The 25690-nt window shown below is 49.1% G+C and overlaps 1 protein-coding gene across 3 annotated transcripts; it reads left to right on the forward strand.

Annotated features, from left to right (window-relative positions):
- The first annotated feature begins 5534 nt into the window (after nucleotides 1-5534).
- AKR1B1 (aldo-keto reductase family 1 member B) lies at nucleotides 5535-22412 on the forward strand. Of its 3 annotated transcripts, XM_060156638.1 has the most exons (10): nucleotides 5535-5694; nucleotides 13861-14028; nucleotides 14762-14878; nucleotides 15863-15940; nucleotides 16243-16365; nucleotides 16872-16978; nucleotides 17306-17387; nucleotides 17958-18041; nucleotides 19703-19785; nucleotides 22009-22412. In XM_060156638.1, exons 1-10 carry the CDS (start codon nucleotides 5629-5631, stop codon nucleotides 22049-22051), a joined length of 951 nt encoding a protein of 316 aa, XP_060012621.1. In that variant the 5' UTR covers nucleotides 5535-5628; the 3' UTR covers nucleotides 22052-22412. The 3 variants fall into 3 exon arrangements, with proteins under 3 accessions (XP_060012621.1, XP_060012622.1, XP_060012623.1); XM_060156639.1 differs by lacking the exon at nucleotides 16243-16365; XM_060156640.1 differs by lacking the exons at nucleotides 5535-5694; nucleotides 13861-14028; nucleotides 14762-14878 and having other exon boundaries at nucleotides 15893-15940; nucleotides 16218-16365.
- The last annotated feature ends 3278 nt before the right edge of the window (nucleotides 22413-25690 follow it).

Raw genomic sequence — 25690 nt, forward strand, 5'->3', positions numbered from 1 at the left:
AAAATCTTCTCCGATTCCCCAAGGAGGGAGGCACAGTTCTTGAGGCATTAGCGTACTGTGTCTTCCCTTGGCCTGGCAAAGAAAATAAAGCGCCTCTCTATTTCTTATCTTCCAATTCTCTGTGTCCGTATTGCTATTCGGCATTGGTGCACAGGGAGCCAGATTTGGCAACGCTCGCTACGCGGCCCATTCCCCTCGCAGTGACGGATGGGTAAGTCTCTCCTCTTGCCACTAGTGTACTAAGTCCCCTCCCTCGGAAAGCAGGAGCCAGCCGCAGGCCGCAGAGGTTCTCAGCCACAGGGCCACCCCACCTTGGGATAAAGAATTCATTAATGCCTTAGGCATTTAATACAATGCCTCCCTCAGTCATCTGCTTTCTCTTAGGCTTTTTTGACTGGGAGAAAAAGGGTGGAGTCACTGCTGCAGGGGCGGGAAATTGTGCTGAAGCCCACAGATGCGCACACGTGCTCTCACGCATGCGCATGCGCTGTAAGAGTGTGGCCGGCACCAGTGCTCGTGGTGTGGATAATGAATGCTCTTTGCAAATAACTCCACCCCTGGGGGTTGGTTCCTTTTTATTTTGATGCTCTTAGGCAATGTGAGGTGAGGGAGGCCTTTGCCTCTATGCGGAATTTAAGGGGAGGAGGGCGCCAAAAATCTCAGGAATCGAGATAGGTTATATTTTAATGCAATATTTTAAAAATTGAAATTAATGCCAAAAAATCCATGATGAACAAAATATCAAAATTTTAAAAGAAGGCCACTTAACTAACTTGTTGGTATTGGGCCAATTAATATTACCAAACCTCAGTTTCTTCAATGCCCCAAATGGGAAAGGAATAGTCAGTTGTCTTGACCAGGAGGTTGTAAGGGTCAAATCAGACAGTGAATTTGAAGTGCCTGATACATGGAAGGCACCCATGGATATTATTATTCACAGGAATTTATTGAACAGTTGTGCTAAAGGTGACACAATGTTTGCTTCTCTCTCTCTTTTTTTTTGCTCTTCTGCTGTATCTATGAGTCTATGAGGAAGGTTAATATTGACAGTTCTCCCAACGATGTTTGCCATCTAAACCTCATCTTGCAAACAAAAATAAATATTGACACAGCTCCCCGACAGACCAGTTCCCTGAGCTTCTTATGTCCAGCCCACTCCATGACAGGAGCTGAAGCCTCTGTCCTTTTCCTGTGACCTCCACGCTCTTTCTCGTCTCTCCCTGCTTCCCACTTCCAGAGGACCAATCTCAGGCGTTCTCATTCCAAACTGATGATTGCTCAGCCAAGGGTACCAAAGGATGGAGTGGGCAGAGGCGGGGAGAAAGATGCCTTTGTTGGCATGACAGGAATGCTCACCCTGTGGATTTCTCCTGGGGCTGCTGTTGTCAGGTGCCTGGTGTGTGGTTATCACAGTTTTGCTGCTACCTGAAATGAGGAGTAGTGGTGAGGCCACGGTATGGATGGAGGGCAGAGTTCCAAACTGGAGACCATGACTCAGTAGTGGACCACGAAATCATTTATCATGGAATCAGGAGTGAATCATGGTTGCAATCAATACTAGAAAAATAAAACAAAGCAGAATATGCAATATCAGAGTATGCCACAGATAATAAGGATGAAAATTGTTTTGTGGGTCTTTGGTGTCTGTGATACATATACATATGTGCACTGTGTCACATATGTGAACGAAGAATGTCACCTGCCATATCGGTAAAAAAAGAATTTGTGGCCATCAAGCCATCAGCCGCTGGCAGCCACCCCCAACGGTGCACCCTGAGGGGATTCAGGATGGAAAAAAAACAGGATACTGTCCCTAAATAGCTAAGGTGCATATCAAAGGAATAACTTCAATGAGCCCAGACTCTTGCATCTTCCCATACATAGAAAATTGCTAAATTCCTTAACTTGAGATATCCGGTTTTCTTTAATTAACCATAATCTTTTGATGTTCCAACTACCAGGTCTTTGTTGCAAAAACTCCTACATATCCTGGCTCCTCCCTCACCTCTTTGGAGCAGTCCTCAGAGCTCTCTGAGAGGCTGTCTCCCTCAGCAAGTCTGCTGAATAAAACATAATTCTCAACTTTTAGGTTGTGCATTTTTTTTTCAGTTGAAAAAAACGTATTTCCTACTGTGAGTCGTGGTAAAATAACTTGAAAGCCACCGGTGTAGTGGATAAGAGTTCAGGTGCCATATAGTCAAAGTTCTTGGGTTTAAATCTTGACCATGCCACTTACTTGCTATGAGACCTTAGCAATTTCTTTCCCTTCTCTGTGCCTCAGTTTCCTCATGTGTAAAATGGATGAATAATAGTACTCACTGCAAAGAGTGGTTATGAAGATTAAATGATTTAATGCACACGATGCTTGTAGAATAGTGCCAGGCACATAGTAAACTCAATAGAAATTAGCTATTATATTATTACTATCAGCAACAGCACCTTCATGTAATGTATGTAAAGTGTCTAAAGCAGTATCTGAAACATAATACGGGCTCAATTTGTCCTTGTGGAAGAGACTTTGCTGCTTACTTTATTCTACTGTATTCTCTTCTCCTCTGCTTTCTGGCACACAGGAAGATGACACTTGCCCATCTCACTGAAGATAGGCAGAACCTCACAAGTAGGTCTGGCCAGTAGATTGTAGATGGAAGTGATGTGTGCCACTTGCAGGCCTGAGCAATTCATTACTCATTTGTGACTTCCTGGTGCTCTTTGGCTCTCCTGAGGCAAACCCTGAAGACTTGGGTTGGGGCAGCAGTGAAACAATGTGGTGGAACCTCTAGCCTGGGTCCTTGAGGGACTGCGAATAGAGCCTACTAGCTCCTTTCACCTCCAGCAGCCTGTGTGGACAGGTAGCATGTAACCTTTGTATGTCTGTTGATAACAGCTTTATGCAGATATAATTCACACGCCATCATATGCACCCTATTAAAGTGTACAATTTGGTAGTTTCTCATATATTTACAGAATTATACTAGATTTCACAGGACTTTGAAGGCCAAGCTAAAGAGTTTATGTTTTAGGGCTTCCCTGGTGGCGCAGTGGTTGCAAGTCCGCCTGCCAATGCAGGGGACACGGGTTCGTGCCCCAGTCCGGGAAAATCCCACATGCCGTGGAGTGGCTGGGCCCGTGAGCCATGGCCGCTGGGCCTGCGCGTCCGGAGCCTGTGCTCCGCAACGAGAGAGGCCACAACAGTGAGAGGCCCGCGTACCGCAAAAAAAAAAAAAAAAAAGTTTAAGTTTTATCCTGTACTTAATAGGAAATTGTCTTTTAATTGCAAAAAATGTTTATTAATGAAATAATCTGACAAAGAGTATCCTCCCTTACATTTGGCTTATTCCTAACTTTATCCCTATGTTACACGTTGTTTTTTTCATGTTTGTAATCATGTCCTATTTATGATTTTGTTTTCTACTTTCACCTTAGTGTTATTTCATATACACTTTTCTCTATATCTAAATTGTCTTCATTTTTAATGGCTACACTTCATCTCTTGCTATTATTGGACATTTACAGTTTTACATTATGTGTATAGAACTGTTTTTCACACACAGGTGTGTGTGTGTGTGTGTGTGTGTGTGTGTGTGTGTGTGTGTGGCTAGACTAGGGTGAGGCAAGTGAAGTGCCAAGGGTAGAAAGCTTAAGGAGGTGTCCACGTTCAGGCCTGCAATTTTTCACCTAAGTACCTCACTTGCCTCACCCCAGTCCCAGCCCTATACCTATAGTATGGTATGTGTGTGTGTGTGTGTGTGTGTGTGTGTGCGCGCGCACGCGCATGTATGTGTGTTTTCGTTTCAAATTATTTCCTCAGGATGAGATTACTGGTTCTCATGATGGGATTATTGGTTTCGAGTACATTAAGATTCATATTGCTCTTAATAGGAATTACTAGAATGTTTCTCAGAAGAATTCCATTGATGGATTTCTAAAGAATAACTTTGATACGTGTACAATGTCATTTTACAAAGATTACAGAGGCAACAGGGCCTATCAAAACAGTATGTTCCAAATACAGTACTATCGTTGCTACAGAAGAGCCACAGGTCTGACTTTTTACATTTGATAGCCCAGTCAGAATACTCCATTTTTAGCCAGTTATGCTTTCATGCAGTCAACTTGTAAACTCAATCATCAAAGAAAGAACAACAAAGCCATTCATAATGAATATACATCCCTAACAGGTAACCCCTCTGTGTATAGCAACCTGGTCACTCAGGGTGACTTTGGACAGCAACCTCTATGCCGACAAAGATCTTATGAATGCAGCGTGGTAGGCTACTGCTGTTCTACCACAAACCAAATTCCCAGGGGTAGGCTCAAATTAAAATTCTCTTACTGGGGGGACAAATAGTATCAGAATTTGCCTACTAACAACAGTTTTTATAATAGTCAAAAGGAAAAACTCTCTGGGCTAGTCTGTTTTGTATAAATTTTTCCTAGGGGGGGCGCTTTTTAGAAGTCACTAAACGGAAAATCACCAGAATGGAGTTTAGAGAGGTCTGGTTCCTGAGTCATTCACCGGGCAGAGGTAGTTCCCAATCTTGCATAATTAGGGGAAATATTAAAGGGAGATGGAGCAGAAAGATCAAAATTGAGGTAGGGTGCAGCACCATGGAGAAGGGTTGTTGGAAAGAATCCAAAATTGTCTACAAAGGTCTTCCAGCAACTTTCCTATGGTTATCTTGGAAACTAATGTGTTTTCCTACCTGCCAATTAAGGCCGATTAATTTATTATCTAGCACCTCCTAATTCGGAATATTTTGAAGCCACAATATTAAAGTTAACTTATCTTTTGTGGGTTTCTGCCTTATTCATCTAGAGAGCTTCGCTAAGTTACCATGTATGAAATGTGCTGCTTTGATGGAGTCATACTTACCAAAGACTGAATGTCCTCTCTGTGTTCTGGATTAAGCTCATCCGGGATTTCTAACCTCGAGAGATGCTGGCTTTTGGAGGAAGACTTGCTGAACCACACTCAGTGTGTACAGACACAGCTCACATCTAGGGTGGAGTGTGAAATTAGCCCTAGGAGGCTACATACAGGCTGGACAAACCCTAATCTCCAGGTGATGTTTTGTAGCAAGATTGCAAGCCACTTCTCTGGCGTGCACCTTTCTAAGAGCGAAGTGTGCTAAACTACAGCAGCAGTCTGTGTGTTCCTACACGTTAAAGACCCGGCTTTGGTCACATTCCCAAAGAGCACGATACTGGTCTTGAACAATAGACAAATGTACCCATATGCGCTCTTTTAAAAAATGAAAAAAAAACCCTTCCCAGGCTACTTATTTACGAGAAGTCTGTTACTTTTGCTAAAACATTCGCGTTTCCACGCTCCACAGCAGTTGGCTGAGCCAGCTGCGCCGCGCGGGGCGTGGGCGAACCAACGGCTAGAAAAGAATCCGGTCCCGCTAGGACCTAGCAGGAGGAGCTTCCCGGCAGAGCCACCCCACCCCGGGCTAACAGAGGCGCTGCGTCCTGATTGGCGGGCGGGCCAATCAGAAGCTGCCTTTGCGTAGCCGGGCGCCTATCGTACCCGCCGCTTCTGCGGGCCTCACCGGCTATATAAAGGACCGCGCTACAGCCTGCGCTGCATGGTCCTCTGGTCCGAGTCAGCGGAGCTCAGCAGTCATGGCCAACCACCTCGTGCTCTACACCGGCGCAAAGATGCCCATCTTGGGGCTGGGCACCTGGAAGGTAGGTGCCCTGAGGAGCGCAGTCCGGGGCTCACTTCAGGCTCGGCGCGGCCTGGGGCGGGAAGAGACCTACAGTGACCCTGAGCGACCCCGCCGCGGACGCCCCGCCTGGGAGGAGCCACGCTCGGGCTGGCCGGGCCCCCGGCGGGGTCGGGCCTGCAGCGCGGGAACCTGGACGCCGAGGCGGACAGGGCGCTGGCCAGCGGTTTCGGCCCAGGGGCCTTGCGTGTGGGGCTTGAGAACGCCTCATGGGCGGCCGACCCTGTAACCCCTGGTGCTTGGGACCCGCGGGCCGCACTTTGAATCCTACCCCAGCTGGAAAGTCACTAACGGGGCGCCGAACGAAGGGGGCTTCCCGTGTCCCCGCCGCTGTGGCCCCGAGGATGGAGGTCGGGGGCGGGGCCTGAGAGATGGAGGGGAAACAGCCTTGGGCTCCGGCGTCCCTCGCTTAACGGCACCTCTTACACCCGCTCCTTTGTCTTTCTTCGAAATAGTTTGTCCTTAATCGTATCCGGTTTTGCTCCCTCAGGAATAAGCGTCCCAAGGTAAGCTCGGAGACTGCAGGTGATTCAGTTAGGCGGCACGAGTTTGCCCAGGACCCGTCTATTTACACGTCCCCAGACGCGAGCCACTGAGCCCCCCGGAGCCGGGCGTGCCTCTCGGGGTGTAGTGTGCTGGGCGGAGAATCTGGGCCGGGAGGTTCCCGCCCGTGCAAAACAGCGAGCTGCCCTCAGTAGTAAAACTCTTCGGAGACCTCGGTACCACTGAAATCTGTGCACAGAGTCCCCAAGAAACGGTTAGGAGTAAAAAGGGTAACCTGAGTATCTGAAAATTAGCGCAGAGGGGTGGTATTATGGGCGCCGAGGGAAACCCAATAATTTTAAGCCGCTTATACGTTAGCTTCGGGTATTGTATATTACATTGCACAGCTGTGACCAGGGTTTTCCTTGGAACTTTGAATATAGGATTGGGCATTGGTTATTTACACACAGACAAGGAAAAGAAAACACTGCATGGATTGAGGGCGCCGTGGAATGGTTTGAAATAGAGCAGCGGATGGTGTTTACCTCAACCCGAAAACCTGCAGTTGAAAATTTGTAAATATGAGGGTGAATACAGGGTCGTAGAGTTGTCTCACACAGAAAGTGTTTCTTGGCCAAAGTGATCAGAGTATATGCGACTTGTGTTTCCTTCCAAAAGCCCAATGGTGGCTCTAAGGGTGTAATTGAATTATGACCATTGTACCAAGTTAAATTACATCTGTCACAGGTTATTCTCTTGGAATGGATGTGAACAGACACTTTGTTGGCAATGGCACATTACAGTTTTTACGATGGTGAACCACCATCACGTGTAACTGGAACAAAAGTTCCACAAAACAATACTTAAACCTTACTGGGTGGGATGCATTCCAATATTTTTATTCTAAGCTCGCGGTTTCAGAAATTATGGTCCTGACCTTAGGTTCATCATTTCAAAATCACGAGGCTGGGGTAAATAAGGAGTAAAAGTTGATAAAAGCGGGTTTTAAATCATTTGCTTGAGCACTTAACACTCCCCCCACCAACCCCAAAGCTGTATATTTAGTTAAGATAGCTCTGTAAGTCTGTACATTTAGATCATTCATTCCAGCAGACTAAGTTCATTGAGGGCAAGGGTAGCGTCTACCTTGGTCACAGCTATTTACAGCACTGCTCAAGGTGCCTGGTAAATTGTAGGTGCCCTAAAGATATGTGTTGAATTAATACGAAGAAGTAAGATAAACTAGATTTTGGGGGCGGCGAGGAGATGTTGTACAGAATTGTGTAGAGGCGTGGTAGGGGAGGTGACAGTGAAATGGTATAAGTATGGGCTTGGAGTAGATTTCCTTTTTTTTTTTTCAAGTAAAAAAGGTATATGAATAGTGTTTTAATACCTTTCCCCTGTGTGTGTGTGTATATATTCCTTCACAGATGCTGGACAAAGATGGGGTTACCTAAATACCGTTTGCTTATCTTTGTGAGAACTGGGGGAGGCTCTGGGAATGGGTGCAGCACCTCGTTCCTGTGGATCTTCCATGTGACGGTGGCTGTGTTGTATCCTTCAGACTCCTGGCGGGGTTCTGGGAGTCTCCAATCACTGTTCCTTTGAAGGTCCTCACACTCTCCGTTCTCTCTTTGGAGGTGAAGGTTTCAGGCCGATGGGAGAGCATCTCTGCCTCAGAGCCCATGTGGCTTAGAGGCAGTTTCCCTTGGCAAGCTTGACGTCCCCAATGGACGGTAAATAAGCCATGAGCATTGTATTGCCAGGAAGCGACTAAAACAGAGATTACTTCTGATGCTGACCAGTGTCCTGTTGCTGATAAATGTTTGGCCCTAGCTGAAAAGTTGATGGTAAATGGCCGTTGTAACTCACCCACATACTCAAAACCTAGGAATGGAGGTAGAGTTTCTCCATCTCTTTTCCATTATCTCTGTATCTGCCCGCACCCAGGAGCCTTTGAGACATTTTTCCCTAATTTCTAGCCGCCCCCCCCACCCCCGCCGTAAAGTTCAACATCACAGATAGACTGTACATCTGTCTGTGTCCATTGGCTCTTTGGCGGGCCACAAACCGTTTTATAAGCTAAGATTTTTTTTTGCCGCCGATAAACCAGTTTTTGCCTCTTTGAGGGTGATATCACTTCCTTTAAGAATAGGAGAAAATGCTGAGAAAGAACTCAAGGCAAGCTCACGATGGCCTGAGATCCCGGCCTGGGGAAGAGGGGAGAGGGCAGAGGTGCTGGCACTGGAGCTAAAACAGTAGCTTGTTTTCCTGTTCACAGGCCTCATCTCCCTGCAGGCCTACACCTGGAGCTCTTCAAGGGCAAAGATACTTAAATAAGACCTGCCTGCCCAGGGCCATTCCTGGTCCATCCCCATCTCAACCAGGTGGAGACAGTGATGTCTTGGAATTCAGGACAGATTGATTCATGTTGAGCGGGAGGAAGTTAATCTTGGTTTCATAAGTTGGTCTGTGTTTGTTGCCAAACCGAGTTATGAGCTTTGGTGTAAAAACCATAGCCAGAATTGACTGTTGTCCTGTGATAAGGCAATGAAAGAGATTCTTCAGCAGAATGCTCTTTATCATTGGAAATTGTGGTTTACATTATTAAACTGTAAAATAAATTTGGACATAGTTGAACACGATAAGCCAAGTGAGGTTGGCTTCTCTGCACCAAACAATGAAAAGCGTCTCTGTTGCCGTGAAAAATTGCACATTGTTGCCATTCTCAGGGTTCTGCCAGATGCTTATGTTGTTGGAGTCCTACGAGTGTGGCAGATTTTAAGCCTTGTTGATACAAAGCTGCCAGATCTAGGTCTTCCAGATGTGCGGAGTGGGAGCGTTGTGTGTAAGCACAGGGCAGGCGAGAGGCGAGCAGGCCCAGCTCGCTCAGGTTTACCCCAAGTTGATCGGGACTGTATTGTCAACTGATTAAATTAGAGCAGGGGCTGAAACGCTTTTAGTCCCCAGAATATCTGCGTTCAATATCAGAATACCTTTTTATTACGGAGGGGCTGAATTGGAAGCCAGAATGTTATTTGTGAATAGGAGTTAGGACAAATCAAGGCTGGGACTGTTGCCTAATCCCCATTTCTTTGTATGCTCTTCCAGCAGCTCAGGGGTTGGTAAACCGCAGGCCACAGCCTGTTTTTGTAAATAAAGTTTTATTAGAACACATCTCATTCCTTTACATGTCTTTTATGACTGCTTTTGTGCTGCTCCAGCAGCAGAGTTGAGCGGTTATGACAGACCATTTGGCCCACAAGGCCTAAAATATTTTCTGTCTGGCCACTTTCAGAAAAAGTTTGCCAACTCCTCTTCCAGAAGATTCTAAGTAAATTAATTGGAACCTGGAATACAATTTGAGAAATTAGGTCACAGATGTCTGTTTAACATGCATCTAGTTAAAATGCTTTATATTTACAATGAAAAACAAAATTATATTGTGACATCACTAGTATTTAAACAAAACCAATAATAAGAAATAAGCTAAAAAAAAAAAAACAAGAAATAAGCTTAGTTTCTCTTAAATGCAGGTTGAGTTTCTCTGAAGAAAAGCTGGTTTAATCAGAAGAGGTTAAACAGTGTTTTTCAGTGACAGCTTTTCCGGAATATGTTAGTTTATAAGGCCTTAGAGGTTGATGCCCTATTTCTTTATTAATCTAAGTTCACATCAAAAGTTATGGTTGGGGACTTCCCTGGTGGCTCAGTGCTTAAGAATCCGCCTGCCAATGCAGGAGACATGGATTCGAGCCCTGGTCCGGGAAGATCCTACATGCCGCGGAGCAACTAAGCCTGTGTGCCACAACTACTGAGCCTGCTCTCTAGAGCCTGCGAGCCACAACTACTGAGCCCACGTGCCTAGAGCCTGTGCTCTGCAACAAGAGAAGCCACCGCAATGAGAAGCCCGTGCACCGCAACAAAGACCCAATGCAGCCAAAAATTAAAAAGACAAATAAAAAAGTTATGGTTACCTGTTTCTTGCTCCAGGGTTACCATTGGCACACTGTTCTCATACTTCTTACCCAGGATGGTTTTTCTTCCCCAAAGTGAAGTTTCCTTTGTTCCCTACCCACCTCCTTCATTACAAAAGCGATACCTGCTAACTAGAGAAAATTTCAAAAAAAAAAAAAAAGTCTGAAAGGACACAGTCCTTTCCTCCCAGAAATCCCCATGTTAAAACTGCAGAGGAGTCAATCTCTGAGATACTTTGTTTTTACCAATGACATTGTTTTATAACCTTTCTTCTTTGGATCTGTGGTGTTTTTGTTGTTGTTTTTTGTTTTTGACTTGCAGAGGGAATAGAGGGAGGGATATTATCTTAAAGTAACGTGCATGGGCTACAAGCAAAGTGGAAGATGATGAGGTTTTTAAAGGGTGAGAGAGAGAGAGAGAGAGAGAGAGACTGACAGTAGTTTTCCTGGGAGTGTTATATGAAAAGAAAATAGGCTCAGTTTGTGAAGCTGATGGGGGCCTCAGGGGCAGAGACTTGTCACCACTGTCATTTGCTGCCGTCAGCCCAGAACATCATCAAGTTGCTACCCAAGCTAGAACTGTGGAACTGTAAGGTCTGAGGGGAATGGGAATAGGTGCCTGTGGCCAAGTCACAGGGCAGATTAGTGGCAGAAATGAATTTCAAACATGATTTTGTCTGTAGGATTTGTATTAGTATTATTTTAAAATAAATTTAAAGGCTTTGTATAATCTGGTTATTTATAACTTGGGTGTTTCCTCTACTGGTTTTCTGCAGATTTCCTATTAGATGTACGGAAACAGATCTTTACGATTTGTTTTCTTTTCAAAGTCTCAGTCTGGACCCCTGCCTTCCATGGGCAGTTTTCAATGTGGACATGGGATGGGGAGATGGTGTAATTGTATGTTAGCATTCCCAAGTTTACTGAGTCATTTTTTACCGTATCTTAAAGTGATGAGGGAAGTTAGTTTAGTCTCTGTGGGAAGGGCTCTTGATTGAGATAGTATTGAACATAGTTTGTGGATTCTGGTATATTTTCATCTCAGAGGATGATTTTCCAAGCCCAGGAGACTTGTCCTCTCCCTGCCTCACAGCCTCTTGGGGTCCACCCCAGAGTACACAGACCTCTCAGCAGAGGCTGGCTCTCAGGTCCTCGTGCCAGGGTTTGAATCCTGACATCTTACTGCACCATCATGGCCAGTTTCGTAACCTCTCTGCACCTTAGTTCCCTTATCCCCAGAGATAACAGTATCTACCAGGGTCATGGTGAAGGTTCAATTCAATAATACGTTTAAAACTAGTGAAAATTGACCCATCACAAATGGCAGCTGTTGTTGTTTTCAGTTGGAGCCATTGTGGGCTAAACACCGCACGGGGCAGGTTCCATTTTGTTACATATCTGCCCTGGCACAAGCCTTCTCGCAACCGGCATGCCTGTCCCAGAGGCGGGCCTGGCCTGCCCAGCCCAGGTGAGAGCCATTGGTGTTTGGCTGTACACAGAGCCGGCGGCCGCAGGCAACCTTAGTCCCCACTGCTGCAAAGGCGTCTCTGAAAAGGGGAGGCCGGCATGTAGCACCCGTTCGCAAGAGTCTTTTTATGAATTGCCACAGCTTGTACAAATTTAATTTGTAAAATGCGTGACAGTCCTTGCTTCTGCTTTGCTTTCCCCTTTGAAAGCAGTTTGGGCTTAGCTTCCCGGCACGTGCTTCTCTCGCTTATCAGCCCTCTGTCCAGGGAAGGGTCAGGGAGCTGTAGCTTCTTCGTGACCTTTTGAAGGTCATTTCTGTCCTTGGCTTCTCTATAAAAACATCACAGGAACGTGTTTTTAAGTTTTTTTGTCAATTGTTCAGCAGCCTTGATTATCCCACTCTGCAGTCTTCCGGTTCCAAGGAACTGAATAACCAATTTAATCTTCAGCAGGAAAAAAAATGTGTCCGGGTGGGGATTCGTTGACTTACAAAATGATGTCAGGTGTACCAGATTCAAGGCTACAAAAGATGTGCCCAGGAGCCGTCTCTCACCAACCCTCATCTGTCCCTCAACCCCACTTTCCTCTAGCAGCTCCTGGCTCACATGCTTCCAGCACCGGGACCCCAGCAGAAGAAAATCTTGTCTTGGTAGCATCAGCTGAAGTCCAAAGATTGATTCTCATGGGCCTGGCTGGGGTCATGTCTCCGGCCCTGCGCCAGTCGCCGTGGCAGATGCAGCGTGTGGCTGGGCTGGGCCTGGGAAAGGTTCCTGGCCTCTGCCCATGGTTGGGGGCAGTAAGGTGCTGGACTGGTACAGTACAGGCCCACAGAGAAATCCAGTCAGGGCGTCATCAAGCCCGAAGAGAGTTGACGCGCGCCGCCAGCCAGTTCCCCGGCTGGGTCTCCTTACCTGCTCTCTTTCCTGGGGAGGGGTGTGCTCTGCTCTGCTCTCATCAGCAGCTGTGCCCAGGACGCCACAAGGAGGCCGTGGTACTTACTCCGTTCTGGTTATGCCACGGTTTCCCTGCTCTGTTCCTTTAACCGAGAAGGGTGGGGGGAAGGCTGCAGGTGTAGCTTCTTGGGTCCTCCAGGGAACTAGGAGGTTGCCAGATTGTCTGAAGATGTTTTCTGATCGCATACCTGAGGTCAGCATCGCCTATCCACGCCCCCTACTCCCTCCGTGGTGGCCAGAGAGCTGGGCGAGGGTCCCCCGCTCCTCTGCCCTGGCCTGTTCACAACAGCCGATGTCAAAACAGCAGATGTCTGCAGCTGCTCATGGCCCTGGGGAGTTTTCCTGGTCATTCTTTTCTACTCCAGCTCTCCAGAGGAATGCGCTGTGTGCATGCAACAGTCTGATGCACACGCGTTTGCTTTCCACCTTTCTGGTCTGAGAGGAGCATCGCGGAGATGTCTGTGCGGCCAGACTGGGTGCTGGGGGCGCTCCCCACGCCTGTCCCGCTCACTCAGACGCGCAGATGGTCAGGGCAGGCGCGGCCTTCAGTCTTTTTGCCGCTCTGACCACAAGCCATATGGTGGTCTTCCACAGCTCCCATTTCCCCCTCCTGTCAACTCATTTCTGTCCGCTAATACCTCTGAGGGCCCACCTCCCACCTCCACCTCTTAAAGCAGATTCTTACACAGTGAGATTGGAGCACAGGCCTTTGAATCTACACCAGTAATGTTCCTGACTTTGATACACTCAAAACTGCTTAAAAACAAGTGATGGCCAATACCAGAATCCATGAGTGGAAGGAGAAAATAAATCCTAGGCATTCACTCACGGAACTCGGGAACCAAACGGGAATTGGAGTGAATATTTACAGCCTTTTGAAATATTTTGAGCTGTTTGAAGGAAACGGTATCCCTTATTGTCTTGGGAACCTAATAGATCCAGAGAGTGGGGGATTTTTTATACCGTCAGTGGGTTCTGAAGAAACAAGGAAGGGAGAGGCTTTGGCCCATCTAATTAAGGTGATCTGTGCTCCTAGTAAGTGGTGGTCAGATTTTCCTAAAATGAAGCAACATTGCATCTCACCTCGGGATGTTCAGACACTTACCGTGGCCTGCCTTTGCTAGCCTTAAAAGAAGCAGGAGCCCCTGAGGAGCCGTGGGTTCCTGCTGCCCTTCTGAGTTGTGTGCACACTGTGTGTTTTGTTTCATTTTTGGTTTTATCCCCATGCGTTCCATTTCCTGTTTCTTTCAGTCCCCTCCGGGCAAAGTGACGGAGGCTGTGAAGGTAGCGATTGACCTTGGATACCGTCACATTGACTGTGCCCACGTGTACCAGAACGAGAACGAGGTGGGGTTGGCCATCCAGGAGAAGCTCCAGGAGAAGGTGGTGAAGCGCGAGGACCTCTTCATCGTCAGCAAGGTACCCTGCTCTGCAGGGGAGCCTGAGGGAGGGTTCTTGTCCGCATTCATCCAGGGGCAGCATTAGCTTAGGGGCCATGACCACGCTCTGGGGCCTCCTAATACAGCTGCGGTTATCACCTGGCAGGCAGTTCTTCCAGGGGAGGTGTGTTGACTCAAGGCCATGGGGGCTCTAGGGCTCGCCCGTCTGTGGCCGCCTGTCTGTTGGATGGTCATTCCGCCCGGACCCATTGGTTGGAGCCCCTTGCTGATGCGGCCAAAGCTGTGGGTTGGCACCCCCGTTCCAGGGAGTTACCTTTGAGGACAGTACTTGGTTCCCACCTGCAGACTGATCTCCGCCGCTGGCCACTGTCTTTCACCCAGAGGCTGGTGGTGCCCAAAGGACACCGGGTGGGAGGGTGAGGCTGGCCCCACGAAGACCAGCCTGTGGGAGAGTAGGCCAGAGAGCTCATGTTTGGAGCCTGGGGCTGGCTTGCTGACCTGTCCATTCTACTTGGCGCCTTCAGTTTGGTCCTTGTGAAAGGTTTCCTTGATCTGATCACCCTCCCTTCCTTTGGAAGAGTTAGGATCCACGTGTGAAATGGAATCTCCTTCCCCACTGTTTACAGCGTCACAGTGAAGTGGGTGGGTTGTGGGGAGAGGAAAGCAAGTTCTCTGTCCCCGAGCTGCCTGGCTCCCGGCCGGGAAAGCGCCTCCGGCACGCAGGGTAAGACTTGTTCTCTCGCTGGCTTCAGCTGTGGTGCACGTTCCATGAGAAGGACCTGGTGAAAGGCGCCTGCCAGAAGACACTCAGCGACCTGAAGCTGGACTACCTGGACCTCTACCTTATCCACTGGCCCACTGGCTTCAAGGTAGGTACCCGGGGCTCAGGTGTAGCCTGTGGCATCACCCTCTCCTGTTAGCAGGTCGTGAGCAGGTACACGGTCTGTGTGTGTCCTTGCTGCTCTGCTCGAGGTATGGTCCCTGGACCAGCAGCAATGGCATCACCTGGGAGCTTGTTAGAACTCAGTCTCAGGCCCCACCCAGGCCCTTTGAATCCAAACCTCAGGTGACTTACATGCACGTTTCAGAGTTTGAAGAATGCTGCTCTTTGTCATTTGGTGATTGTATAACTTGAAACTTTGTGACAGTGAACATGGCTCAGGTGACACTCCTGCCCATGGCCATAAGATGTCATCAGTGACCGCCCCTCCCCCCTGCCTCAGGCACCTACACACATACCCATTCATACCCTGTACATGTTTGTGCGTGTTTCTACATTCCACACACACCCCATCCTGCGGGAGCTGGGTAAACCTTGGCAGCCTGCCTCTTCACAGAAAGCTCTAGAGCTATTATGTCCTTTGCCTCCTTTCTAGCCACGGGGCTCAGTTTTCTGCTATGTCAACCAGCTTGAAGGCATGCAGGTTTTTACCCTGTAACTCTTATTTTATTGCACTGTGGTATATCGGGGCCTTACTTTCAACCTTTGTTTTTCACAGTAAGCTGGCAAGGCTCGGTGAGGTGGTGGTTTTGTAGGTTTGGATCCAGCCAGGACATGGGCCCTGTGAATCCTGGCCCTGAGTCCTCCCTGCCCATGCACACACTGCCATCCACGGCGGGGTTCCTCTCACTGACCGAGAATTGTCCATCTCCACCCGATGGTCAGCACCAGCCCAGGAGTCGTCTGCCGTTTCTTCTTCACACTGACACAGATTTGCTCTTGATTATCCTCTAAAACCGTAGCCAGCTATTGTAGCTTAGAATAATTGGATCAGAACTTTGCTTTCAGAGATGCAGCTCCCCCAGCAGATCTACGCAGGGCTGTCACTGATTGTCTTTGATTGTTACCACAGCCTGGGAAGGACTTTTTCCCATTGGATGGGGACGGCAACGTGGTTCCCAGTGACAGCGATTTTGTGGACACCTGGACGGTAAGGCAGCCCCTGGCTCGGCCTCCCCTTCCTTGCCAGCTCCCCAGTCTCCTTGCGAGGGGCCAGGTGTGAATACCCAGCTCTGCCATTTCTTTCGCTGTAATTGTCACTCTCTTTTTTGCTCTTCCTGTCTCATTAAAGCCAACCTGGCTTTTGTCTTCGTGCCTCTTGTCTTCCCAAAGATCTCATTTGCTATCACCAAATAGGGCAGGACCTGGTAAGGTGTCTGGTGCGAGAGGTGCTTCTGACCCTTGTCCTTTTGGGCACATGTCAGCAGCAGGCAGACCCTCTTTGGTCTCTAGGCCATGGAAGAGCTGGTGGACGAAGGGCTGGTGAAAGCTATTGGAGTCTCCAACTTCAACCATCTCCAGGTGGAGAAGATCTTAAACAAACCTGGCTTAAAATACAAGCCGGCGGTGAACCAGGTAACATCCGGCAGGGAAGCCACTGTGCCTGTTTGTTACTGTGTGATCCTAGCAGTTACTTTCTGTCCGTGTCACCTGGGGCGCAGCCGGGAGGCAGGTCCCCGGACGCCGGCAGAGTCCTGATTTATGGCTCAGAAAGACAGTGACACATCTGGGAGTGAAACTTGCAGGAGGGAATGGGTTTGAGCCTGCCTTGTGAAGACTCAGGGTCCTGAGATGAGCTGTGTGCAGACATTGAGATCCTCAGACCTGTCACAGTTGATAAATGGCCAAAGCCAGAAAAACCCTCAGGGCCCATGGCGACGGTAACAAGATTATTCTCGTTAATGTCAAGGACAGTTGCTGGGAAACAGAGACAGTTGTTAACAGCTTATCTAGGAGTTGGGACATTGGTTACATATAACTTTATGTCTGGGGAGGGAAGGGCTTAGCATGGGGAGACTTCCTGTGTGTCCCATGGCCCCTGCCCACAGTGGCACCATCAGCCCTCCTGTTTGCATCTGCAGGTCGAGTGCCACCCGTACCTCACTCAGGAGAAGTTAATCCAGTACTGCCAGTCCAAAGGCATCGTAGTGACTGCCTACAGTCCCCTTGGCTCTCCCGACAGGCCCTGGTGAGTTTCCACGGGATTGTGTTCTCTTGTCAGCTAGTGACGGTTAGAAATGGCTACAGAGAAAAACCCAGCATCAAGGAAAACGCTTCTGGGGCCGATGGGCAGACGTCCCCAGGAGCCTCCTGTTGGGGTTCCTGGTTGGTGTTTCCAGTAGCGAGATGCCTACTCTTTTTCCAGCGGGTTGGGAGTTTGGAACTGAGCTCTGAATCAGAAGACAGGCAGGCTGCCCTCCAAGGTCGATGAGGGTTAGGGTTAGGGTTAGGGTTGACGGCTGCCTGGAGTGGTGGCGATGATGGTTGCTCACGCAGACCGTGTTTCTGTCTCCAGGGCCAAGCCCGAGGACCCTTCCCTACTGGAGGATCCCAGGATCAAAGCGATTGCAGACAAACACAATAAAACCACAGCCCAGGTACAGCCATTTCCAGGGGCTCATGACTGTTCCCAGAACTTCCTGCATTCGTGGTGGTGGTTCCCATTAGCCGGGGGGTGGGGGTGGGGAGAGTGACCGAGCCCTGTCGAGCGCTCCCTGGACGTGTGGCTCGGGTCCTGGAGTGTGTGGTGGAAAGGGACTTAGAAGACTGCGTGTGGTCTGGGGATAATCGGACCTGCCCTTCTACCTCCGAGGGCTGGCACGAGGGTCAGCCTCAGCACTGTTTGGGAACACCCGTCTCTATACTCATAGAAGGACACTCGTGATCAGCTGAGCGCTCCCAAGTGGTAGAGTGAGTTCCCAGACAGGGAGTCATGTACCCGGGAGATGCGGAAGCACGTGGCAAGGAGGCTGAGAGCGGGGCTCGGGGGTCAGAGCCTGAGTGTCTCCCCTCCCCCTTGCTGGGCATGACCCCATCACCTCTGAGCCTCGGTTTCCTCGCTGTGAAGTTCTGGGGTTTCTTTCTCCAGGTGATGGGTGTGTAAGGTTAGGTGAGATGAAAGTGCAGAGCTCCCGGTATACGGACGCACTCGGCACCTCTGTTCACAGGTTCTGATCCGGTTTCCCATGCAGAGGAACTTGATCGTGATCCCCAAGTCTGTGACGCCCGAACGCATTGCTGAGAACTTCCAGGTAAGGTCCTGGCTGGTCGGCCCAGGGTCTTCTCGGTGGAGGAGGGGCCAGCTCTTCACAGGGCCTCTGGATTGTCAGGTGTGTGCCCACCCCGCCCCGTCTCCTCTTGGAGTGGCAGGGAGCCCACCGCGGACTAGGGACAGTGGTTCCTCTGGGAGGCGGTGCTACGCCCGGCAGGCCCTGGGCCTCGGGCCCCGCTCTGCATGCACACACCTGTGCTGAGGCTCCTCGGGGAACTCATCATTTGCCGAGAAATGTTGCTCTTGAGTGATGCTGCCTGGGTTTGCCTCAGGGCTCCGTTAGTTACTGTGCCTCAGTTTCCCCATCTGTAAAATAGTACCTATTTCAAGAGTTGTCATGAGGATTAAAAAAGATGCACCGAAGGGCTTCACGCAATGCCTGGTACCTTCATCAGCACTCAGCAAACACTGCTGTGCTGATACGTCCAAGGCCTGCAGAGACCTTCCAGGGCACCAGTGAGGTGTTCTCTCCGAGCACCTGCCAGAGCAGAGCAGACCTCCTGGCACCCCCTGCCTGCCTGCCTCTCATACCAGTGTTGGGGGCTGGGCTGGGAGAAGAGCTCTCCAGGAGGGTCCCTGCGCCTGTGAGCCTCTGCTGTCACTGAGCAGAGCAGCTCTGCCCGGACCCCCTCTGTCTTCACCTGAGCCCTGGTTCCCAGCAGCTCTTGTTTCCATAGCAAGCAGCTGATTTTTGCCTGTTCCACTGGCCAGGCTGTGGCTGTAACACGTGCTGCTGGTCCCTGGGGCCTGGGGAGGGTGGAGGAGATAAATAAAGTGGTAAAACAGTGACCACGAGAAACACATATCCTGCTAGAGGTGCATTTTTTGTTTCATATTTTATTTTTTCAAGGTGTTAGAAAAGAAACATTATAAAATGGCTAATCTCTAGTACTAACGTAATTATTTTGCATCTTACTGTGTAGTCTGCACATTTTTGCACGGTTGTGATCACAGAGTATGCAGCAGGCTTGCTTTCTGCACATTCCGCGATCATCCAAGCTGAGGGCCCTCCTCTGGTCCTGGGGCAGGCAAAGTTCTCCACCTGATACGCCTTTCTCGTCTTCTCTGTCTGTCAAGACCTTATCTGGCTTCTTAGGCCCATCTCAAATGGCATCTCCTTTGACCACATCCTTTGGCTTCCCAGCTGGAATTCCTTCCTGATTCCTCTGGATTCCCTGCGTGCTTTGTGGAGCCTCTTTCCTGCAGTGCGCAGCTAATTATTCCCTGTAGCATAGCTGTTGAATTACCTCGTCCTTTGCTTCATTGTAAACTGAGGCAAAGACACTTCTTACCCATCACTGTATTCCCCCTGGTGCTTATCACAGTGGAAGCGGTCCGCAGAGGTTTTGAAATGAATGGAAGAAATAAATGGAAGAAAAAGTATCATTTTGTTCGGAGGTTCTGGAAGGGAAGGTCTGTTCTCATTGTTCACATAGTACCCAGACAAAACATGTGCGTTCTCTGAATAGTCATGTGAGAAACTTTCTCTGAGTTTAGTCTACCTTCCTGCCCCTCCGCACTCCAGGCAACATCTCACCAGTGATCCTTCCTGGAGCTGCTTGTATGCTTCCCTATTCTGTGTTTGATAGCTGTTTACAGAGCTTATTGGAAGGTTGGTTTTTTTTTTTTTTTTCTTTTTAGGTCTTTGACTTTGAACTCAGCAGTGCGGATATGACCACCTTACTGAGCTACAACAGGAACTGGAGGGTCTGTGCCTTGGTGAGGTGAGTCCCGGGAGAGCCCCAGGAGGGTATCAGGTGCTGCAGATGAAAGAATAACTCCTGGAGGCCTTACTGTCCAAGTCCTGCTATTGCAGCGGCTCTGACTTGTGCATGTTACCTTGCCTGTTAACTTGCCTTCTCCTCCGTGTACAGCAGGAAACATTTATAGCGTGTCAGCTGAGCCGCACTCAGCCCCCCGGGAAATGCAGGGAGCTCTGCCCTAGATGTCTTCTCCCGCTCCCATGCACTGTTGGCCTAACCTGCAGTGACCACATATATTGACTTTTAATTCTCAAATTCTAGTGGCACATCTGAAACCAGATGATCCCAGGTGGCGCGTGCCCCGTCTTCTTGGAAAAATTTGCATGTGACTCTTCGTCTCTAATGACTAATGAAAGGGTTCTAGTTGGAAGATCATGGTGCTTGGGGCTCAGCTCCGACAGCGATTAAACCATGTGACCGAGAGAATCACTCGGCCCCTCCAGCTATATATGTGCTGGTTCCTTGTATTCCCTCTGACTTGTAGTGTGGAATCTGAGGGAGATGACAAGGAAGGTGGTTTTTTCTGTTTTCGTTTTTGCACCACTGCATTAACTCCGTAAAGTTTAAAACTCATTTTCTGCTTTCAAGAAGAATCTCCCCACTTCACAGTGGAGACTAAGAACCTCCTCTCTCATGATTTTTATCGTCCGACTTCTCTGTTTCTTCTCTTCTTCTCAAGTAGTTACTCTTCTAAGCAAAATCTGAGCATTCCCTAAGGCCGGCTCGGGTGCTAGCTCTCTCCTTCCAGCCTCTGCTCTCTCTCCAGTTCTGGGTTTGCACCGCTGGTGGCTTCCCGCCGCCCTGGCAGGTGTTCGCCAGGTTTGCGTCTTGGCCGATAACTCTCTCCTGAGCTTCGTTCAAGCACATGCCTGTGAGTGTGTTGCTGCCACGCCATGGCCTCGGATTCGGAATAGGCCAGAGGCAGAGTTTACCACTGGCCCTTTCTGATGATCCTGTTTGCGTTAATGGTGCTTACCCTTTAGACGTGAAAATCGTTTTTGATCTGGCGGGCAAGGGAGAGAGAAGAGAGAAGTGAATCAGTCGCCAAGTTACATCTGTTCTGCTTTGAGAATTACTGATCATTCATTCAGTTTCCTTTTCCCTTCCCGCTGCTGACGCAGCATATTGAAGGGCAGACAAACCACAGGGGCTTTCTGTTCGGCCCCTTTATGTATAGACTTCTTCTACTGTCTAGTGCTATTCTAGAAACAGCTGTCAGATTATCCTGTGGCCACTGATGTTAATGGGTTAGGATTGGAGCAGGGAGGGAGCGGCTGGCTGCAACATCCCCGGGTCACCAAGGAAGCGTTTTCTAACCATATGTACACATACATACGTACATCCACATTGCCACAGTTTGGCATCTATCGCTATACTGAGCCCCTGTGGCTAATGGCAGTGTTATATTTCTCAGGTTTGATAGGATGCCAAAACAAAACAAAAAAATCCATGGGGAACTTCTGAATTGCCTAAATATTTGAGTAGGAGTTGTATGCCCCAAGCAGGGTTCACCCTGGGCCTTTCACACTCTGCCCAGCCAGACTTCCCAACGCTATTGCCATTACATTCCCAGCACAGGCCATCGGCCCTGCAGGTGGCACTGTGAACCTTGGCCAACACGTACGCCTGCATCAGTCCACCCCCAGCTCAACGTCCAGCCTGTCCCCTCTCCCTGTGTTTCCTGTAGCAAATCCTCAACTACTCTCCTGGCCTCACTTTAGCTCCCACTGGTACCAGGAGGTTTTGGAGGTGACAGTGGCTTCTTGTTCCACGTGTTCGGAGCACTTGCTGTGTCACGTGTGCAGACTTGCTAACGTCTCTTATGTTATTATCACCCTCTTACTGTTTAAGGCAATAGGTGCTCTCTGGTCCTGCAACTAGACTGAGTTACCAGGCTGCAGGATTCGTGTCTTGCCGCCCTGCACACCCTAGGCACAGTGCTGGGCACACAGGGAGGGTGGTGTCCATCACACAGGTGCTGATGGATGAGAGCCCCCTGGCAGAGGACTGGAAGGTGGGCCACGACCCCAAGGGCAGACCCAGGATCTGCAGTCTCAGAAGAGGCTCGTGCTCTCTGAGGCCTCTCTTTCTACCTAAATGAGACAGCATTTCTGACTTTTTGAAGTTTGTTGTGGTCAAAGTCTCTTTGTCAAAAGGTAATGTGTTTCTGTTTTTTCCTGATAGCTGTGCCGCCCACAAGGATTATCCCTTTCACGAGGAGTTTTGAAGCTGTGGGTGCCTGCCCTTCCCCAGGTGACCTGCTTTTCCCCGCCTCACTTTTATTGTGTGTAGTATAGTTTGGCCTGTGTCCCTCAGCGGTGGGTCAGCGACTTACAGATGAACCAACGAGGGCTCAGCCAGCTTGGTGTTGGGTCCGAAGAGAAGAATCAGTAGATTAGAAGTCTCTTCAGTTTTCTTTGCCCTTCTTCTTGTCCATCTGGGGAAAGCACAACCCAATACCCTTTTCTAAATTGAATTTACAAAATCAAAATAGTGCCTCTAACAATTGCATTTTGATTGCTTGGAACTGTAATCCTTTCAGCTAGACTTTTCTTTGCCTCAAATAAAATGTGCTCTTATGAGTTTGACGCTGTTTATTTTGTTTTGGTTTGTTGAGACGATGTACCGCCTTCCCTGCCCCTCAACCTTCCTCCTGTCGATACCCATACAGCAGGCCACTCAGCTCTGCAACAGGAGGGAGGACTTGGTGTCTTTACTTTTAGGTGGGGACCCATCACCTCGGTACTTCACCCATTTAGCTTTAGGGGTCTGGGTCTCATCCTGGCTGCGCATCAGAGACACCTGAGAGGTTTTGAATGCTAGCGTGTCTGGCCCTCATCCCTGGAAGCTGATCTCATTTGTCCAGGTGTACCCAGGACTTCAAGAGTTTGCAGGATCCCTGGGTGACTCTAATGTGTAGCCAAGGCTGAGAGCCTCAGCCCTACGGCCGAGCCAGAACCCGAGTCCATTTGTTGTTTCACAAATTACTTGGTTGTGCCTCCTACCTGTGCAGGCCAAAGTCCTATGGTTACTAAGCAGCACCACTCACAGGAAACTGCTTTCATGAAGCTCGTTGTCTGGACCAGAGGGAAGAAAAGCATCAATAATTGGTATTAGCTTGGGCCACTATAACAAACCATTGGGTTGGCCAAAAAGTTCGTTTGGGTTTTACGGAAAAACCAGAATGAACTTTCTGGCCAGCCCAATGCTAGAGACTGGGTGGTTTGAACAACAGAAATGTATTTCTCAAGGCTCTGGAGGCCTGTAGTCCAAGATCAGGGTGCCAGCGTGGTCGGGTTCTGCCGAGGGCCCGCTTCCTGGCTGGTAGACGGCCACCTTCTCGCTGTATCTTCAAGTGACAGAGATGGACGAATGCTTTAAATAGGGTTACAAAAGTAAAGGCCTTGTATTACTTTTACAAATGCTGTTGCTTTTAAAAAAAATTAATACTGTTTCCTTATCCAGAATTAAATTAACAAAGGCCAGGAAAGGGGGTCGGATAGACAAGTGTTGACTTCAAGTTTTACAAAGATAGGTTGCTTTGCTCCTGGCTTTGTTTGTTGGATGATTATGGCCCCTGTGGTTAGGTGACGACTGCTTTGCAGGTTATCCATGTGTCGGATGGATAGCGTTTCGTTGGGCAACATTGGTTGCTGGGTCTCACCCAGGGATGCAGGAGAGCAGCCCAGCCCCTGATCAGCTGGAGTAGAGCCAGGTGGGGGGCACAGAGCACCAGGCACTCACCGCTGCTCGCTGCCTGGGCCCCTCGCTTCCTGGAACCTACTGGTCACTGTGGTCCAGTCCCCACTGCTGGATAGGCAGGTCCCACCTTATCCCAAGTCAAACTGCAAACCTCTTCAGTGACCCTCTAAATCACCAAGAGCAGACTATCATTAACAGCTGTGGCAAGTCCTCTGCGATCTAGTTCCCAAACGATCTCTCCAGGTAGTCAAGAGTTGGCTTAAGTGCACTTTGGAAAAACTTTAGGGTAATCACTAGTAAGAGATTTTAAATCAGATGCCTGCTTTCTAGAGCCCTGCTTAAAAATTCTCTCAAAACAAGACCATTGAGAAGTCAGCCAGGAGCACAAACAAGATGAAGGGCCCTTTGCTAGCCCTCCTCCCTGCTTTCTAGAAGACCTCCGATTATATCTAAGAACTGTCCCTTGCCTGGGGTGAAGGAAGAGGAGAGGGATCAGAGCTGTCACAAAGGACTGGGGCTGCATTTCGAAGACAAGATAGAGGAGTATTTGCAGCACAAGGCTGGAGCAGATAGACGCCAGAGGGTCTCCATAGGTAGAGATGCTGCATTCCCAGTGGAGAGCCCCTTTCCCCCTTCCCTTTGGGGAACTAACCCCACCCCCATCCCCCCACCACCATCCTGGGCAGGTTGCATCCCAGCCTCAGGAGTCAGGTAAACTCCTGGTCACAAATGTACTGACCCTGCAGGGGCCAAGTTGGCGGGAGTTACAGAACAAGGGTGTAGGTTCCTGCTTTGAGGAGCTCTGCTGGGGCCACGAAATATACTCGTGGAACAGTTGGAATTTGACCAAAACAAAGTTCCAGCCAAAGAGTGGAATTGTTAAGATAATGAGACCAACTGAAAGATGGAATAAAATTTGATTGACTCTCACGGGCGATTAAGACTCGCACTTGAAAATCTGCTCTGAACAATAATGGCGCAGGTTGATGGCAGACAGCACAAGGTCTGATTTCACGTTTCTCAACGTGAAACTGTGTCCTCTGTGTTGACACAATTCCCAAACAAGCTGTCTCAGTGCAGTGTCTGTGGTGCTCGCTAATGGAGGGCCCCCTCGCTTATGGTGGAGCTGCCAGCAGAGCCCTGGGGGGACCACCAGCAGGAAGAGCACCGGCTGTGTTGGGCTCAGCCCGGAAAGGCTTCCTAGGGGGACTGTCTTTGGAGGCTCAGGTTCTTGGGGTCCAGCTCCAGGTCACACTTAGTCTTTCTGACCCTTGAAGGCATGTTCTAGCTGTACTGCAAGGAAGACATTGGGCTCAGGAACCTGAAGGGAAGCTTCCCTTCCTTCCTTCCCCAGAGTTTGGCTTCTCAGGTCTTCCTCCAGCCCAACTCCCAGCTAAGCCTGAGGGAACACCAGTGTCTGTCTTCCTCGCTCTTGTGTCCGCAGTGCCTAGAACCGTGCCTGGGCACACAGTGGGCGCTTGGTAATGGCAGTCGCATGTACGAGTAAGTTGATGAATGAAGAGCTTATAATGACTAACTATGAAAACCTCCTAGTGTGAAATCAGTGTACTTCAGACCCAAAGAGGGGCTGCTCATTTCTGACTAGTGGCCTAAAATACGTGAGATGGTAGCAAAAAATTGTATAAATATAGACAGACTGAATCTTCATTGCAGCTCTGCTCTTCCTAATCTGTGAGTCTGGCAGATCATTTAACCTACCTCTGTTTCCCCAATCTACAAATGTTTCCCTCCCAGGGGTCATAAGGATTAAACGAGGCCATGAGTGTGAAACCCATCTCCCAGGCTTTGCACACAGCCCTCGATACATGCTAGTCATCATTGTTGATGTTGTTAGTATCATCATTATTATTATAACAAAATGTGGGCAACAGAAGCAAACCCACTGTCCCCCCCAGTTTCTAGATGGTGCCCCAGGGGGTGGAGCTGTGTCCAGTGTGGGGCTCTTTCCTCTGCAGGACCAGCTCTTTCTCCGCTGCCTGGACCCTGTCCAGCCTCATGCACAGGAAGGGCAACTCCTGATTCATTTATCTGTGAGCAGCACAGTGTGAACTTTTGTTTCCAACCTCAGGGATTGTGCTTTCCGGCAAGACGAGTGAGCCCTGAAGAAAATGCTGCCCATGTGTTTGTAAGAAGGTTTTTCTTT

The sequence above is a fragment of the Lagenorhynchus albirostris genome, chromosome 8 (genome assembly GCF_949774975.1).
Source record: "Lagenorhynchus albirostris chromosome 8, mLagAlb1.1, whole genome shotgun sequence".
In the NCBI taxonomy this organism is placed as follows: Eukaryota; Metazoa; Chordata; class Mammalia; order Artiodactyla; family Delphinidae; genus Lagenorhynchus; species Lagenorhynchus albirostris.